Below are 18,466 nucleotides of genomic sequence, written 5' to 3'. Positions count from 1 at the left end.
ATTAAATTAGTTGTCAGATAACCAGATGCCAGGATAACATTCACTGGAAGAATCTGCAAAGAGCGTTGAAGTGGTTTCCAGAACACTCATACAACCAGTTTTTAAGTATTGCTAGTACGTCTGGGGCCTTTATCAAGCTTAAATAGTAATAAAGAGGATCCAACACACCCCAAGAGGGCCATTTCACTTGCTGACTGGAACGTTCATTAACATATATGTTTTTCTTTGAAAATATTGTGTATTCTTGGAAACTCTTCTCATTATAACCCTATTGGAATGAACAATACATCTAATATAATCTATCAGCAGCGAAGGGAGGACATGATAGTCGTACCTCAAGTACCCTCTGCCACACATCAAAAGATGGCTTTGGAGTACACAAGCAGATGAAAAGGAAAGAAAGCAGACTTACAGATAGAGATAAAAGTACCAATTAACCAAAACATTAGCAACATGAGTTTAATGACTAACAAAAGAAGGATTTTCTTTAAGTTAACACAAACTCTTCTGAAGTAGACCCAGAGTGACAAATTATGTAGATGTGGAAAAAAGGCAGGAATGGGTCAGAAAATAGGTGGAAGAAGATATTTTAAGTGCAGTGTAATTGAGTAGGTCTACGATGAGCTTCTCAGTAACGGTCTACACTACAAATTAGGAACACTGTTGTAGATGATTGGACTAGACGTTGAATTATACTTAGATACATACTCAATTTTTCGGGTAAAATTAATTAAATTACGGTTAAAAATTGTATGGTGAAGTATGGCAAGTAACAATAATAAGGGCGTCACAGGAAATACATAAATATAAATGCCAAGACTGTGCAGAAAACATTGAAATATTGCAGGCCAATATGAAAAAAGCAAATATGTTACAAATTTTCTTGAAAAGAGGGGACATCAACTAGCTGACTAAGGATTATGTAAGTTCTACGTAATTACTTTCTTCTATTACTTGCGACAGGTAAATGCTCTCGCTGCACAGTCAATCGAACATATTACACAGTTTGCATTTATTTCCGAATTGCATAAAACATAACGTATACGTGCCTCCATGAAATTATAAACCTAGATTACATTCCCGCTTAAAAGCGTCTGCTAAGGTACATCCAAGTAACAACAGGTCACTGACATTAACTTACCATGACATTACTTCCTGCATTCCCATGTTTTGTACGCTGACGAAAAAAACTCAGCATGTATTTCACTTGATTACAGGTGAAATAATTTATTCAAAAAATCTTTCAACTCTTCCAATACAAATATAACAGCTCTAAAAGGAGCATATGTAAATAATTACTGCTTCTTTAGGGTGAACAAAATTGAATAAATTTAGCATAACCTTGGACCACGGCCAAACATTACACAAAAATTTCAGCACAAAGCATTAGTCTCCTGCGTGTGGAATAACATGCCACTGCTTGCTTTTGTATTAAATTAATTATCTTTTAAATGATTCAATGTTTTGCCTTCTTTTTTCATGTTCCCTTTGTAACTCATGCTCGTGGACGCGGACGACCTGCCGTCCGTCAATATCATGTTATGTCGACGACACACATTATATCGCATCTGCTGAAGTTCGTGCTCACAGTTTTATTGTATCATATGATTCCCTGTTTCTTTAGGTCGGGAACGCTTCACAACGGATTTTTCATTCAAAATATGTTGTGCGCCCTAGTATTTACATCATTTCCCTGTAGATATAAATTCTATTAGGAGTTCTCTGTACTAGTACTAGACTAGACAATGCTTTGATTAATCGATTTCCACTCTACCATTCTGCCAAAGATTTTCTTTATAAATATTTGTTTTCAAATTTGCTGCTGTGATCTTTGAAAACACATAGCTGTGAACATAAGCGGCCGAAGCCAGGAAAGCTGTAAGCCTGTAAACAACCGTTGTTTTGTTATTGTTAGACAAGGAGTGTACGAGGAGATTCTGTTTGCGGTGAAAGATGACGGACCAAAGCTTAATGGACAAGTCTCTTCGTTCTGTTTTCGGTATGTAGTGATATAGAATCGTATTCAAAGGTATTTTTCAAAAATATGTACGAAATCACCAAATTATCTTTTCCTCTTTTTAGTGGGAAATATACCTTATGAAGTAACTGAGGAGAAATTGAAGGATATATTCAGTGAAGTTGGCCCAGTGCTTTCATTCAAGTAAGTTGTTTCGAAGAAATTCCTATTCATATAATAGACACGGCCACTGCCAATTTCACAAAAGCCTTTGTATTTCATGACTTTCGTAACAGTGTTTTTAATGTTTGAGTTTTGCTAATGCTGGCGTCGTTTTAAAACTGACAAAAATACTATAGTGGTCGTATTGACACATACACGCCCTCTTATAACATACCCGACTGCAGTTAGGGCAAGACCCACGCCTCAATACATTTCAGCTAAGTAACAATATTAGTTTGCATAATCATTGAGATGAAAAATTATGATTGAGAAGAAACTTGATTCCTTACTCACCATTAATAATCTTTAAATGGCTGGATACATTTGAAGAAACCCATGATAGAACGTCAGTCGAGCACACGCACTAGGATACGATAAATATATAGTTACAAACTTACATTAGTTACATGAGCTTATGTTTCACAGTTCATCCACATAATTGTTTGGTGAGTGGTTACCTGCAATGAATGTGTTCAGTAGGTCCTACATGTATAAATACTTAGTTCTGTGGTAATACATTAATATATGCATTCATTGATATTTTTCCTTTTATTTCTTAATCTTACCTCTTATTTGGCTTGAAATGCAGAGAGTGGTACTATACGGAGAAAAATGAAACCATTCCATTACTCTGACACTCGACTCTCTTGGTTTACTGGCATATGCTTCAAGCAGGCCCAAATGAGACTACAAGGACATTGTTAAGTCCAGAAATTTGGGAATACAACTGTGGGATGTAATGGTCAGTTGACACTTGGGCAATGTTGTTTTGGATAAGCAACTTATGACTCTTTTGACCTCTGTGTTTATTGCAAGAGTGGGGAACTGGTGTTCAATAAGTTTTTTTTTTTTTTTTTTTTTTAAGTGTTGGTTTCATTTGGGATTCCAATACACCACGTTATTCTCAACTATTTTGACTACAGTATCCTGTTTTTCAGCTTCATATCAATTCAGTGCAGCGGCATTACACCACCTTACTGAGGGTAGCACAGTACACTTAGGAGTTGATCATTGCACCATGTAGGAGGACATCAAACAGAATTGTGGTATCATGTATCAGTACCACCCCACAGCGTATCGAGGTTGGTTGGTAATGGAATGGTAAGTTTACATCTGATGCCAATAGTGGCCATGCGAGATCTGGCAGACCCAGTGGTGACTATCCACTGAATAGGACGCTGGTGACAGCCACTCAGACCACTTGCAGCCACTACACTATGACACCTCTATACGTGCTTCATCGTTGTTGACACTGAGATAGCTAGTCTGGATTATTTGTAGTGGGTCTTCATACATTTGGAGAAATAAAAGTAAGTCTTCTGTTTGTTGTTTTAACTTTTTCTATAATCATTTCTGTTCCTGTCTAGCTTTCCTTGATGACAGTTGTCACACAACTATTTAGCCCATCTCTCCTTACAGTTGCATACAAAGTAGTACTCAAGAAGAATAACGCCTTCAGTCCTAGAAAACCGTTGCCATGACTTTACTAGCTGAAGGTTCTACTTTGAACTTTTTCTTCAGAGTTCTGGTGGTATAGTGCCACTCCATGGATTACGATTTCTTTCCTCGTTTGAAGTGATGAATCCATGTTTAATCAGTTGTAATGAAGATTTTCAGTAACACCCAAGCAGTTCTGCGCAGATGGTCCTTTGTTACCATTTATTGTTTTCTGTTAGGTGGCAAGGAATCAAGCAGGCACACTCGCTTGAATACCCAAACTGATTGATGAGTGTACCAGCACTACCACCAGAGATGTCCATCCAGTTGAGCAGTGAGGTGTCTGATTGCGATCCATCAATCATCTCGAATGAGTGTATCTGCACATACCCACATTGCAGGTGTCAAGGCTGTGGGCGACTGGCTGGCACGTGGGAGATCAGGCAGGTTTGCATGACCTTGTTGCGATGATTCCAGACACCTCATCCGTCTACTCACCGTTCTTTTGTTCACTGTCGGATCTCCAGAGACTTTCTGCAAGCAGCTTTGGCTATGTGTGCTTTTTCGCCAAATCAAACTCGGTGATAGCTCTCTGCTTGGAATGCACTTCTGTTGCAGATGCCATTTTGGAGGCTACATATAGGGCTGCCACCTATCGGAACTTCATGAAGCTCTAGTTTCTGAAGTGAGAAGATTCCACGATGTCTCACAACAAATTCTGTATTTTTCGAAAAAAACGATTAAGTAAAACGTGTTGCATTGCTTATTGAACACCCCTCATACAAATCTTTTCAACATATGAAATTCATTACATCCATTGTGGTAGAGCTCAAGAAAATAAGACACAGCACAGTTGTAAATTCTGGCCATGTAGGAAAGTGTAGCTCATCCATGAAAAAGACTATGTAGAAAACAATTGTGCAATCCATTCTTGAGTACTGCTCAAATGTTTGGAGTGCAAGTATGAAGATGACTGCATGATAAATTCTGTGCAAGAGCATGTGGACAATACTTTGGGGTTCCACCAGTGTGCTCTCTCTGTCCCACACTACTTGCTTTGGCTGTTCTCTCCCCTGGAAACAGGGGAGTATACTCAACATAATGACACCATTCTGCTTGTGACACTCTTGAAAAGTTCATAGATTCAGAAAACTGTAGCTACCACTAATTGTCTCTTCTTATGCAGCCACCGTGTCGTGTGCCCCTTTCCCTTCCACAAGGAGGCCACGGTCCTTTCGTGAGTTTGTGTGTGCCACTCACAGTTCCCTGAGCTATTGTAGCCCATTCTTCCTCCCTGGTCTTCATTTCCTTCCCTGTGCCCCTCACTTCCCATCTCACCCCTTCCACTGTGTACCTTTCTCACCACCCTGCGGGCCGGGGTGCTAGAATACGCCCGAGGTATTCCTGACTGTCGCAAGAGGTGACAAGGAGTTTCACACCTTTTGACCTTTATGTAATGGTTTCCTGTAGCGTCTGACTTCCATTTTTAAAAACTTTCCCGAAAAGCGAGCCAACTAAGGAAGGGCGCCTTACGTGTTGCATCGTGTCCATCATGCGCTGAGAGCTATCGCATCCATCGTCGACTTGGATCTGCACTTCTGCTCATTCTCCAACTGTTGGGTGAGGTCACCCTCCTTGGTGCAATGTCACCCTCCTTGGTGCATTTTCTACGCTGACAGTGGTAAAGGACTAGTTCGCTTGGTAGCACCTGGTATCCAGCATGGGAGCCAGTCCATTATGGTGGGGCCGCCATGTACCTTGTTGGTTGTAGCTCCTTGAGCACACAGGGAACGCTCTGCTGATGCCTGCACCGTTAACTCCCCACGAACGCCGAGGAGTAGATGCCCGTCACCCTGGGGCATCGAGACTCCCAGCAATGGCCATCCTGCCAGGTGGCCTTTGCTGCGGCTGGGTGGCATCAGGGTGGATGACACGCGATGAAACGTAGTACATCATCTCTTGCTGGTAGTCAAACACCAGCAGTCTCTAAGTGTTCACGGGCTCAATTCAATGCACAGAAGTACAACCCCAAATTGTTCACCTCCCTGGCCATACCATAGGAGGAACGTCAGGCTAATGATGGCAGCGGCTCTTATTCACCCTGGTACCTTGTATATTAAAGAGCTGATGGAGAATCTTTTATGACGATGAAGCCTCAGTTTTTTGTGGAACATTTAGAGGACAAGTTTGGGGAGGTGGAGGGCTTTTCCAAAATGAGATCTGGTTCAGTCTTGATCGAAACAGCACCCTCTGCCCAGTCATGGGCATTACTCGCTTGTGACAACCTGGGGGATGTTTCTGTAACCATCAGGCCACAAAAGAGCTTAAATATGGTCCAGGATATCATATTTCACAGGGACCTTCTTTTGCAGTCTGACGATGAGCTGCGCACCAATTTAGAACAGCAAGGTGTATATTTCGTTCGGCGTGTCCATCGGGTTCCAAGGGATAATCAGGTTGCCACCGGTGCCTTCATGATACATTACCCGAGAAGGTCAAGGTGATGGTCTACCACTGTGATGTAAAACCCTATATCCATCCCCCAATGCGGTGCTTTAAACGCTTGGAAGTACGGCCGGCCCACGCGTCTGATGCATAAAAGGTTACTGGGTAATGCGTAATTCACACCCCCGGGTTGACAGGTAGGGTTTGCATGTACCTCCTGGTACAGGCCACGACCAGGGAGGGATAATTGCCTGAGCTGTAACCTTCCCACGTTGCCCATTGGTCCCTCCATCAGGTGTTAAGGAGGTGTGACCTGAGGTGTGAACAATCACCTAAGGTGGGTGTACCCTCTTGTGAAGGGGGCCCCAAGTTGGAAAGAGCGCGCCATCGGAGACGCTGGCAATCATGGGGGATTTCCGCACAACGAGTCAATGATCCTCTCCATCGACTTCGACATAATGTACACGTAATGAGGCTACTGATTCGGAGACCCTCCCCACTGCACCGTGGTTGCTTGTGGTATCACGTACTGAGGACAGTTGGTCCTCTGCCGTGGTCAATCCGTTTATTATTCACAAAGGTGCTGATGCCATTGCTGGCCCTGTGAAATCCTGCTCTCATTTATGGAATGGCACTTGGCTTTTGGAGATGGCTTCTAAATCTCATGCACAACAACTACTTGCTGCCTTGCTTCACAACAACTACTTGCTGCCTCGCTTCACAACAACTACTTGCTGCCTCGCTTCTCCACGGCTACCCTGTTTGAGTTGAGGCAAATAGAACTTTGAATTCTTCCCGTGGTGTCATTTACATCAGGCTGCTTGACAGTCTAACCGAGGCTGAAATATAATCTTACTTCTCTGATCAGGGTGTCATTGCCATCCATTGTGTAATGAAAAAGGTCGATTCCGCCTTGGTGCCCACTAGCACTCTTTTGCTCACCTTTGATAGGGTGGTGCTGCCGTCCAAGATTAAAGGAGGCTGTGAAATTATCACAGTCCGGCAGTTCATTCCAAATCCGATGCGCTGCTGTTCAGTCACACTAGAACGTCTTATCAACACACAGCCAAATGCATAACCTTTGGCAGGGACGCACACTAGGGCAAATGTCCACCTCCTCCTCCCCGCTGTATCAACTGCAATGGCAGCCATGCCGTCTCCTGTGGTTGTCCTGTGTATCTAGATGAGCGGGCTGTTCAAGACATTTGGGTCAAGGATAAAGTGCATTACGCAGTAGGCCGCAAGTTACTGACTGGTCGCAAACCCTGTGTTCTCCTGTCTGGCACTTATAGTTCAGTTCTTGTTACCCCTCTCTCCATGAAGGACATGACTACGCAGACATGCGACCTCAAATTTGGCTCTGATGTTGTGAAGTCACCCAGTGTCAAGGTAGTATTGCCGTCTCCCCTTCGCACTGTGCAACAAACTATTAAACTCTCGCCTAAACGGGCAAAGCTACCCACTACACAATCACAGGCAGGAAAGGACAGGAGTACTCCCGAGAAGACTTCGTCCATTCCTCCAGAGTCTTCCTCTAACCAAAAGGGCTCGAAGAAGTCCACTAAAGACAAACGGTCTTATCCTTCACCAACTCGAAGATCCTGCTCGACGGTGTCGCCACGTGGTCACTTAGCCGAGCTGGCCATCTGTTTTTCAGCGTTGGACTCCACCGACCGACCGCTCAAGCATGCTGATGCTTCTGTGGACCCCATGGAGCAGGATCCTCATGCTTCTGTGCCCTGTAGTAGCGACTCTCCACTGGCAGTCCCTCAGCGGCCACCGAGTTGACACCCCTACATCTCTTCCTCCTCCTGACTGTCCTCCAATGGAACGTCTGCGGCCTTTGGTCCCACAAAGAGGATTTAAGGCTGCTTTTAGCATTGCAGCATCCCCTTGTACTCTGCCTTCAGGAAATGAAGTTACACCCTCAAGACCGCTTTGAGTTTCCACCTTACTTACTGATTCGTTTTCATCTTTCTGCTGAGGTCAGCATCCCATCTCAATGGGGGCATCATGCTGCTTATACGGGATGACCTTCATATTCAACCCATCTCCCTGAATATCCACCTTCAAGCTGTTGCTGTTCGCCTTTACCTTCCCCACCCGACTTTTTCTCTCTGTACCATTTATTAGATTAGATGGGTAGATCATCTAACTAATGTGGAGGTATTGAATAGGATTGGGGAGAAGAGAAGTTTGTGGCACAACTTGACTAGAAGGAGGGATCGGTTGATAGGACATGTTCTGACACATCAAGGGATCACCAATTTAGTGTTGGAGGGCAGTGTGGAGGGTAATAATCGTAGAGGGAGATCAAGAGATGAATACACTGAACAGATTCAGAAGGATGTAGGTTGCATTACGTACTGGGAGATGAAGAAGCTTGCACAGGATAGAGTAGCATGGAGAGCTGCATCAAACCAGTCTCAGGACTGAAGACAACAACAACAACTACGTCTAGTGGCCATTAATGGTCTAGAAGCAGCTGTAGGGCAATCCGTCTCACCTTCTCTGTATGCGGACGACTTCTGCATTTCTTACTGCTCTTCCAGCAAAGTTTAAGCCGAAGTGCTGGCAGCACCTCAGTGCCCTCCACTGCCTGAGCAACACCAACTGGGGGTCAGATCGCTCTACACTGCTGCAGCTCCACAGAGCCCTTGTTCAATCCCGCCTTGACTATGGGAGTGTGGTTTATGGTTCAGCGGCACCTTCAGCAATGCGTTTACTTGACCCAGTGTACCACTGTGGCATTCGCCGAGCGACAGGAGCTTTTAGGACTAGTCCAGTGACCAGCGTCCTGGTGGAGGCCAGAGTCCCTCCATTGCAGGTTAGGCATGCACAATTGCTCTCCATTTACATTGTGCACATTTGTAGTTCTCCTGCACATTCGAATTACTGCCTCCTTTTCCCGCCCATGGCGGTTCATCTCCCTCATCGGTGTCCTAGGTCAGGGCTTACAATTGCAGTTTGTGTGTGATCCCTTCTCTCTGACCTGGAGTCCTTGCTATTACCATCTATACTTGAGGTTCATTCACGAACACCTCCATGGTGTACAACTAGACAGCGGCTTTTCCTGGACCTTTCACATGGCCCTAAGGACTCAGTTATCCCTGCGACCCTCCACTGTCAGTTACTCTCGATTCTCGACGTGTACCGGGGCCATGAAGTGGTTTACTCTGAAGGCTGATGGTCACATTGGCTTTGCCTGTGTTCGTGGAGGACATATAGAACAGCACTCATTACCAGATGGCTGCAGTGTTTACACTGCAGAGCTGGCGGCCATATCTCATGCTCTTGAGCACATCCATTCATGTCCATGCGAGTCATTTCTCCTGTATACTGACTCCTTGAGCAGCCTACAAGCTATCGACCAGTGCTACCCTCGTCATCCTTTGGTAGTGACAGGACCCCAGGTCATGCCGGAATCTCAGGCAACTAACTTGCCGACACGTTGGCAAAACAGGCTACGTAGAAACCGCTTATGGAGATTGGCTTCTCTGAAACTGACCTGCATTCAGTATTATGCCGCAAGGTTTTATAGCTTTGGGTGACAGAATGGCATAACCTCAGTACACACAAGAAGCTGCATGGCATTAAGGAGACTATGAATGTGTGGAAGAACTCCGCGCATGCTTCTCGCAGGGACTCTGTAGTTCTCTGTCAGCTCCACATTGGCCATACGTGGCTGATGCATGGTTACCTCCTCCGTCACCAGGACCCACCTCGGTGCCGCTGTTGCTCATTGCCAGCACCCTACCTTTGGTGTTGGGCGACAATGCCGTAATAGCAGCTTTAGTTTTACATTTTATTCATGAGGCTGAGTTTTATCATTTGCTCTAAGTTTTAGCACATGTCCTTTGTCCCCATGTTTCCTCCACGCTAGCGCTTTCAGGGTGTAGGTTTTAATGTGTTGCAGAGTGGCTGGTTTTTCCTTTTTATCCTCGTGGTCAGCCAGCGACGGTAACCTGCTTTCTTGTTTTAACCTCTTCTACTTGTTTCGTGCATCTTTGTTGTTTTCTTGTCCCCTAATGTCCATTTAAGTGTTTGTTGCTCTTCAGTCGTTGTTGTAGTTTTTCCTTTCATTCTGTTTTGTGTTGTAAGCCTCATTGTCTTATTCTCACCCTTGTGGCATTGTTTCCTTCGGAATAAGGGACCGATGACCTCATAGTTTCCTCCCACTGGCATGCTGCTCTCGCTCCCTGGCCTGAGACGTACCCCCTTCTTTGGCAGGTACTAGTGATGGGTCTCCTTCCCAGGACCGCACCCCCCTGGCATCTCTCAGGCTAGAGGCCTGCTACCGCAACTGAGCCACAGGCCACTCAGTCTGTGCACCCCAAGGTTGACTGCTCTCTTTAGTCACAGATCTTGCAGAAGCCTGCACTTCCTCCATACGTTGCCCTGCTCGACCTGTGGAAGAGAAGAAGAAGAAATGTAAGTCCCAGGACAAGGCCCCTCCCTCGTGCCCTCAGAGGTGCTATCTCCCCCCTTGCAGACTGGGTCTGATTCGTTTTTTATAAATGTCTCCCCATCCTCATTGGTGACCAATGGTGACCCAGTGACGTGATTGACTCCATTCCTTTCGCCACCCAGTTGGATACCCGCTCTGTGCTTATTCAATGAAACAGTAGTGGGTGCTACCATCACTTCCCAGAGTTGCATTCTCTTATTTCCTTTTACTCAGCAGCTTGTATCATTCTGTTGGAATCTTACTTTACCAGTGTTCACTCACTGATCTTTTGTAGCTCCTGTCAGAATCAAATCGTCGATATGACGGTTTCTGATCGTGTTTGCACATTGGTCCATACGGATGCTGTTAGTACAAGAATCCCCCTTCGTACCACATTGGAAGCAGTTGCTATCCAGGTCCACTTGGACAGTGGTCACAGGTCAAAATCTCTATCTCCCTCCTGACAGGCCACTTACACCCGGTGCCCTCCTTCAGCATCTCCTTCTTCCTCCTTGGGAATTTTAATGTCTGTTATCCTTTGTGGGGCATTGCTTTTTCATCTAATCCAGGGCTCCTAATCATTGACCAATTTCTTGCGGGCCATGACCTATGCCTTCTTAATGATGGTTTCTGCACTCATTTTAGTGCCACATGTGGCACTCTCTGATTTGATCTTTTGCTCACTTCCCCTCCCCTTCTTCTTTCCTTACACTGTTCACCACATGACCTATGTGGTAGTGACCACTTCCTGTTGATTCTCTTGTTCCCTTCCCACCTTCTGATGACCAAGTTACCCCACTGGGCTTTCCATCGTGCTGATAGTCCTCTGTATATCTCCCAGGTCATGCTTACATCTTCTTTGTCAGGTTGTATTAATGAAGTTGTTATTGATGTGTCTGATAAGATAATCCACTCTGCTGACATTGCTGTTCCCTGCTTGATGGGCCCAATTCGCCGTCGGCCAGTTCCATGGTAGAGCACGGCCATTGCCACCACCATCCATGATCCCATCGCAGTTTGCATCATCTTAAGAGGTACCTGTCCTCTGCCCATCTTGTTACCTTTAAACATCTTCATGCAATAGCCCATTACTTAATCAAGCAGAGCAAGCAGTTGTGGGCTACATTCTGGACCCTTCAAGGTTTTCAGCGACAGTCTGCCATTCCAGTCCATGCCTCTCAGGTGGCCAATGTACAGATCCATCCGTTCTCTGTCAACACCTAATGACCCATATTCAGTGGCATTGGCATTAGCCTCCTATCCAGCCACCTTTCTCCTCCGGAAACAGCGAGCTGAAGCTTCCTGCTTATGTTTTACTCCTCGGCAATTTGAATCCTACAATGAACCTTATAATGAATGGGTGCTTCTTCTGCCCCTTTCTTCTTTTCACGATTAAGTCCCTGCCCCTGATTCCATAGATAACCAACTGCTTCAACACCTCAGTCCTCCACAATGGCAATATCTCCTGCAGGTGTTTAACCGTATTTAGCTCCAAGGCATTTTCTCCTCTCAGTGGAGAGACAGTATTGAAGTGCCTGTCCTTAAGCCCAGCAAGGATCCATTGTCCCTTGGTAGTTAGCATCCAGTCGTCCTGACCAATGTTCTGCAAATTACTTGCACGGTTGGTGGCTCGTCAACTCAATTGGAGCTCTGATTCTTGGGACCTTTTATCTTCTTACCAATGCGGCTTTCAGCAGGGACAGTCTCTGATGGATCATCTGCTTTGATTGGAAATCACAGTTCGCCAGGCCTTTTCTCAGCGCTGCCATTTTGTCATGGTTTTCTTCAGTCTTCATAAGGCCTATGACACAGTGTGGCACCATTACATCCTCCTTACTGTCCATGAGTGGGGTATTTGGTACCCACTCCCGATTTTTATTTGCCAGTTCCTGTCCCACTGGTTGTTCAGAGTTTGGGTTGGCACCATTCTCAGCATTCCGCTGGCAGAGGAGAATGGTGCTCCACAGGGCTCCATATTAAGTGCCTTGCTTTTTCTCATTACAATTAATGGACTTATGGCCTCTGGCAGACGGTTGGTCACCCCTGTTCTGCATGCAGATGATTTCTGCATTTGGACTAGCTCCCACATGGTGGTCTCTGTGGAATGACAGCTACAGGCTGCCACGCTGTGTGCTTCCACATGGACATACTCACATGGTTAAGTTCTCTCCCTTAAGTCGATGGTGGTGTATTTTTGTCGCCGTAGTGTGGCCCATCTGGATCCAGAGTTCTTCCTCGATGGCCAGCACCTTAGCTTGGTTCCCCAGCTCCGTTTCTTGGATCTTCTTTTTGACGACAAGCTCAAGTTGTTGCCCCATATCCTTCATATGAAGATTTGCTGTTTTCATGAACTCAGTGTCCTTCGCTTCCTCGCCCGCACTTCATGGGTCATGCATCATTCGACCCTTCTCTGCCTTTACCGGACATTGGTTCTGTCTTTTCTGGACTACAGTTTTCACGTTTATGGATCAGCTGCCCCTTCCACACTGCTCTTCTTGGACCCAGTTCACCATCATGGCACCCGTTTAATTGATGGGATCTTTCACACTCGCCCTGTCGATAGACTTCTGGTGATGCTGGGATCCTTCCCCTTTCGGTTTGACCGTCCCAGCTTGTGCTTTCCTATGCCATTACATCCCCTTTCCCACTGCTCACCCCCTCCTGTTCTACTCTTTTTGTGACTTCGGGCTGTTATCAACCCGCTACCTGCCCTTGGGTGGGTTTATTGACGGGCACCGCTCATATCTCTCTGCAATGATTTCCATCTGCCCTCCTTGCTCTCTTCCCCACATTTTCTCCTGACTCACCCCCCCCCCCCCCCCCCGGTCATCCCCCTCGCCCCAGGGGCCTCACCACTCTTTGGTGTGTTCATGCTTGGCTATCATGAGGCCCCAGCCTTTGCATCATTTGTTTTCCCTTTCGTGCTGCATGTCTGTCCTCTTGCTATCCTTTTTCCCCTCCCTTGGAGATTATGTCTGGGATGCTATTGGGAATGTTCTCAGTCTCACCTTTCCAGAATGAGATTTTCACTCTGCGAAGGAGAGCTTCTGTAAGTTTGGAAGATAGGAGAAGAGGTACTGGCAGATGTAAGGCTGTGAGGACAGGGCTTGAGTCATGCTTGGGGAGCTCAGTTGGTAGAGCACTTGCCTGCGAAAGGCAAAGGTCCTGAGTGCGAGTCTCGGTCCGGCACACAGTGTACCCCCCTGGTACAGGGAGCAACCTTCCCAAATTGCCGATTGGTCCCCCTGTCAGGTGTTTGGAAGTTGTGACCTGAGGTATGAACAGTCACCTAAGGCGGGTGCGTCCCCATGTGATGGGAGCCCCCATTTGGAAGGAGCTCGCCTTCGGAGATGCTGGCAATCATGGGGGATTTTCTCACAGTGAGTCAATCACCTTCCCAATCAACGTTTACGAAACGTAAATGTGATGAAGCTAGTGATTCAAAGATCCTTCCCGCTGCACCACGGTTCCTCGTGGTCTCATGTACTGAAGACGGTCAGGCCTTCGCCAAGGTAAATGTGTTGCCATGCTGCTCGACAGTCTGTCCAGGCCGAAATCCAATATTACCTCTCTGATCAGGGTGTCATTGCCATCCATCGTGTAATGAAAAAGGTAGATTCCTCCTTAGTGCCTACCCGCACTCTTTTTTCCTCACCCTTGATAGAGGGGCTATGAAATTATCACAGTTCTGCCATACATTCTGAACCCAATGCGCTGCTAACAGTGTCATCGTTTCAACCACACTAGAACATCTTGTCAACACACAACAAAATGTGTAACCAGTGGTATAGATGCACACGAGGGCGATTGTCCGCCTCCTTCTCCACATTGTATCAACTCCAATGGTGGCCATGCTGCCTCCTCTCGGGATTATCCCACGTGTCTTGATGAGTGTGCTGTCCAAGAGATCAGGGTGAAGGAAAAAGTGCCTTACCCAGTCGCTCACAAATTACTGGCTAGTCACAAACCATGTGTTCACCCACCTGGCACCTGTAGTTCGGTTATTGTTACCCATCGCTCCATGAAGTCCACCAAAGGCAAACGATCTGCTCCTTTCCCTTCTTGAAGATCCTCTTTGACGGTGTCGCCCCATGGTTCCTTAGCCCAGCCGGCCTCCATATTGCTGGATGCACCACCAACTGCTTTTCAGCAATGGACTCCACAGACCAACCACACAAGCAAGCCGATGCTTCTGTGGACCCCATGGAACAGGATCCTCCTGCTTCTGTGCCCTGTAGTGCTGACTCTACACCAGCTGTCACTCGGCAGCCGCCGTTTTGACACCCCCACATCTCTTCCTCCTCATAACTGTCCTCCAATGGAACGTATGTGGCCTTCGGTCCCACAGAGAGAATTTACAGCTGCTTTTAGCATCGCAGCATCCACTTGTACTCTGCCTTCAGGAAACGAAATTGCACCCTCATGACCACTTTGAGCTTTCACATTTCTTACCGATTCATTTTGATATTCCCCATGAGGTCGGCATTCCATCTCATGGAGATGTCATGGTTCTCATACGCGATGACATTCGTAGTCAACCTAACTCCCTGAGTACCCACCTTCAAGCTGTTTCAGTTTTGCCTTTTCGTTCCTCACCTGACTTTTTCCCTCTGTACCACTTACGTCCCTCCGTCTTTCGATGTCACCAGGGGAGACTTCTTTCAGCTTACTGTGCAGCTACCTCCTCCATTTTGCTACTTGGTTACTTTAATGCGCATCGTCCCCTTTGGGGTTCTCCCAGGACCTGTCAGAGAGGTGCCCTCTTGGCTGACCTTCGTAACCAACTGGACATCTTCTGCCTTAACACTGGAGCACCCACTTTCCTTTCCAACTCCTCGTACACCTATTCCCATTTGGACCTATCCTTTTGCACTGCCCAGCCTACCCATCGTCTTGAGTGGACTGTCATTTCTGACACCTACTCGAGGGACCATTTCCTGCTGACTCTTACCCCATCCTCGTGCATGCCCAAATGGCAGCATACAAAGGCTGACTGGCAGCTTTACTCCTCTCTGGATTCCTCTGAAGAACAAGATTTCCCCAGTTTTGACGACTAGGTGGAATATCTCACAAACGTCACCCTTGATGCTGCAGAACATTCCATTCCTCGCTCTTCCTCTTTACCACATCGTGTCCCAGTCCCTTAGTGGACTGAGGCATGCCGCAATGCATTTCGTGCATGGAGATGTGCGCTGCGCATTTTTAACCATCATCCTATGATGGCAAACTGCATACGTTATAAACAGATGAGTGCAAAGTGTCTTCGCTTTCTTTGGGATAGCAAATGAGCTAGCTGGATTTCATTCACTAGTTATTTTAACAGTTCCACCCCTTCCTCTCTTGTGTGGGCCAACCTCTGACAGCTCTCTGGAACCAAGATCCATTCCCCAATTTCTGGACTGTCAGTAGCACACGATGTTATCGTGGCCCCTGTTGCTATCTCCAACACCTTTGGCCTCCATTTTGCGGAACTTTAGAGCTGCTATCACCCTGCTTTCCTCCATCAGATATGAGTGGAGGAAGTTCGAGTGATGCCCTTCTCTTATCTGAATTGTGAGCACTACAATGCCGCCTTTACTATGAGGGAGCTAGATCATGCTCTCAGTTCATCCCAATCCTCCGCCCCAGGGCCAGACGCCATCCATGTTCAGATGTTGGAGCACCTTTTTCTTGTGGGCAAGCACTTTCTGCTTAACATGTACAATCACGTCTGGACAGAGTTCACATTTCCCGTATGCTGGCGTGAAGCCATAGTCATAACCATACCTAAGCCCAGTAAGTACAAAAACCTACCTTCTAGCTACTGCCGCATCTCTCTTACCAGCTGTGTTTGCAAGGTGATGGAACGTAGGATTCATGCCCGGCTGGTATGCTAGCTTTAGTGCACAGTGTGGATTTCGAGCGCGGTGTTCTACAGTTGACCATCTCGTTACTTTGTCCACCCATCTCATGAATGCTTTTCTACAGCAATCCCAGACTGTGGCTGTGTTTTTCGTGTTGGAGAAGGCCTACGACACCTGCTGGAGGACTGGTATCCTCCGTACTCTTTACATGTGGGGCTTTCATGGTCACCTGCCCTGTTTCCTTCAGGCATTTTTAAAAGATTGAGTTTGCAAGGTGTGTGTGTGTGTGTGTGTGTGTGTGTGTGTGTGTGTGTGTGTGGGCTCTGCCATGTCGGACAGCTTTATCCAGGAAAATGGTGTGTCTCAGGATTCCGTCCTGAGTGTCATCCTCTTTGCTATCCCTTTAACCCTATAATGGCATGTCTCCCACCGGGCATATCCAGCTCCCTTATTGTTGACTTTTTGCCATCTATTGCAGTTCTCCATGGACCTGTCTCACTCAGCAGCATCTTCAGCGATGTCTTTACTCCCGAAGCATCGACAGTTGCTTTTGCTTTTCTACTGACAAAACTGCCTGTATGAATTTCTGGCGACGCAAGTGGTTTCTCCCACCGTCTTCACATCTTGGGCCTGGTGCCCTTCCGTTAGTGCGTTGACACTACGAAATTCCTGGGGCTCAAGCTCGATAGGAAACACTCTTGGTCCTCCCATGTGTCTTGCCTGGCAGCCCGCTGTACACATTTCCTTAATGTCCTTCATGTCCTCAGTGGTACTTCTTGGGGTGCCGGTAGAAGCACCCTCCTCTGTTTGTAACAGTCCCTTAGCCATTCGAAACTCAACTATGGTGCTTTGTTTATGCATCTGTATACACCATCTCAACACTATCCACCATCAAGGCATCCGTTGTTTGGCCACAAGCCCCTTTTGCACTAGCCCAGTTGAGATTCAGTGTGCTGAAGCTGCTGAACTACCACTGTTTTAGCGCAGTGGCTTTCTACTTAGCGGGTATGCATGCAGTTTGTCTGCCGTGTGTGGCCACCCATCCTGTGCCTCCTCCTTTGATGATTCTTTTGATCGTCAGTATGGGGTGCGTCCCTCTTCTCTGTTATCTCCTCGAATCCACAACCATTGTGCCAATCTTGGTGATGCTACTTGTTCGATTGCCGTCTAGCTTGGGGGGAGGAGGGGGGGGGGGGGGGGTTCAGCCACCTACATCCCATTCTCTGTGACCTCTTCAGCCTTTGCGGCCTTATGTAAAATACCTTTTCGTTCAGTCATGAACTGCGCAGTCAAGGAGACTCCCACCATATGGTGTTCCTCCCTCTGCCTCTCCCATCAGGAATCTACCATCCTCTGCCGTCTTTGTATCAACCGTACTAGGTTGACCCATGGTTTTTTACTACACAAAAAGCCCCACCCCGTAAGTTGTAGTCTCCCCCCCCCCCTCCCCCCTCTTGCTTGGTGATCCATATTTTGCTTGACTGCCCCCACCTTTTGGTCCTTTGCACTAAATAGACCCTCCCATCCTCCTTGTCCCAGGTGTTATCAGATGACCCTTATAGGATTGTCTGTCCTTGGTTTTCTTTATGAAAGCGGTTTGCCCACTCAGGTTTAAGTTGTTGAATTTTCCTTTGGAATTTGAGTCCCTCAGTTATCGTTTACATTGGCTATGGAAGCCTTGGCCTCGCCTCTACACCGGCAGGTTTTCCCTATGTTTTGTCTTGTCTTTTGTGCAGTTTTGTTTCTCATTTCCTTGTGTCTTCTTCCCCTGGTGCTCCTGTTGTTTTGTGATCTTTGTATGGTGTGGGAATCAGGACAGGTCAGTGATGGTGCTGGAGCCCCTTTGCACACATTATTTCTGGGGAACCTCTGCTCTCCCTTTTTCCTCCAACCCTTTCCCAATTTTTCCCTCTTCCTGCTGCCCTGATGTCCCTTTTATCTACTTGTTTGCCAGTCGTCCCTCCCCCTTGTCTGGACTGTGCTGTTTGTGTTGCTCCCCTCTGCACCAGTGACCTTGCTGTTTTGTCTCCTCCCCCAACTAACCAACCAACCATCTTACCTGGCTACCTTTCACACACATAAAGGAAAAATTGAAAACATCTCCCAGTCCTTCAC

At 46.7% G+C, this 18,466-nt stretch overlaps 2 protein-coding genes across 3 annotated transcripts in view; one reads left to right on the top strand and one right to left on the bottom strand.

The window, feature by feature from the left end:
• The window catches only part of LOC126455946 (protein phtf), a 163,513-nt gene extending 161,756 nt beyond the window's left edge, over positions 1-1,757 (bottom strand). The window contains exon 1 of the mRNA XM_050091703.1: positions 1,142-1,757. Coding sequence (XP_049947660.1) covers positions 1,142-1,167 — 26 coding nt within the window. The 5' untranslated portion in view covers positions 1,168-1,757. The remainder of the gene's footprint in view (positions 1-1,141) is intronic.
• Positions 1,758-1,871: 114 nt separating this feature from the next.
• LOC126457114 (cleavage stimulation factor subunit 2 tau variant) overlaps positions 1,872-18,466 on the top strand; it is a 91,242-nt gene continuing 74,647 nt past the window's right edge. For both annotated transcript variants that reach the window (XM_050093164.1, XM_050093163.1), the window contains exons 1-2: positions 1,872-1,999; positions 2,083-2,161. In XM_050093164.1, the coding sequence (XP_049949121.1) occupies positions 1,954-1,999; positions 2,083-2,161 (125 nt within the window). In that variant the 5' untranslated portion in view covers positions 1,872-1,953. The remainder of the gene's footprint in view (positions 2,000-2,082; positions 2,162-18,466) is intronic.

This window comes from Schistocerca serialis, chromosome 2 (assembly GCF_023864345.2).
Source record: "Schistocerca serialis cubense isolate TAMUIC-IGC-003099 chromosome 2, iqSchSeri2.2, whole genome shotgun sequence".
Taxonomy (NCBI): Eukaryota; Metazoa; Arthropoda; class Insecta; order Orthoptera; family Acrididae; genus Schistocerca; species Schistocerca serialis.
Note: the sequence above shows the minus strand (reverse complement) of the source record. Positions and strands in the feature narration are given on the sequence as shown.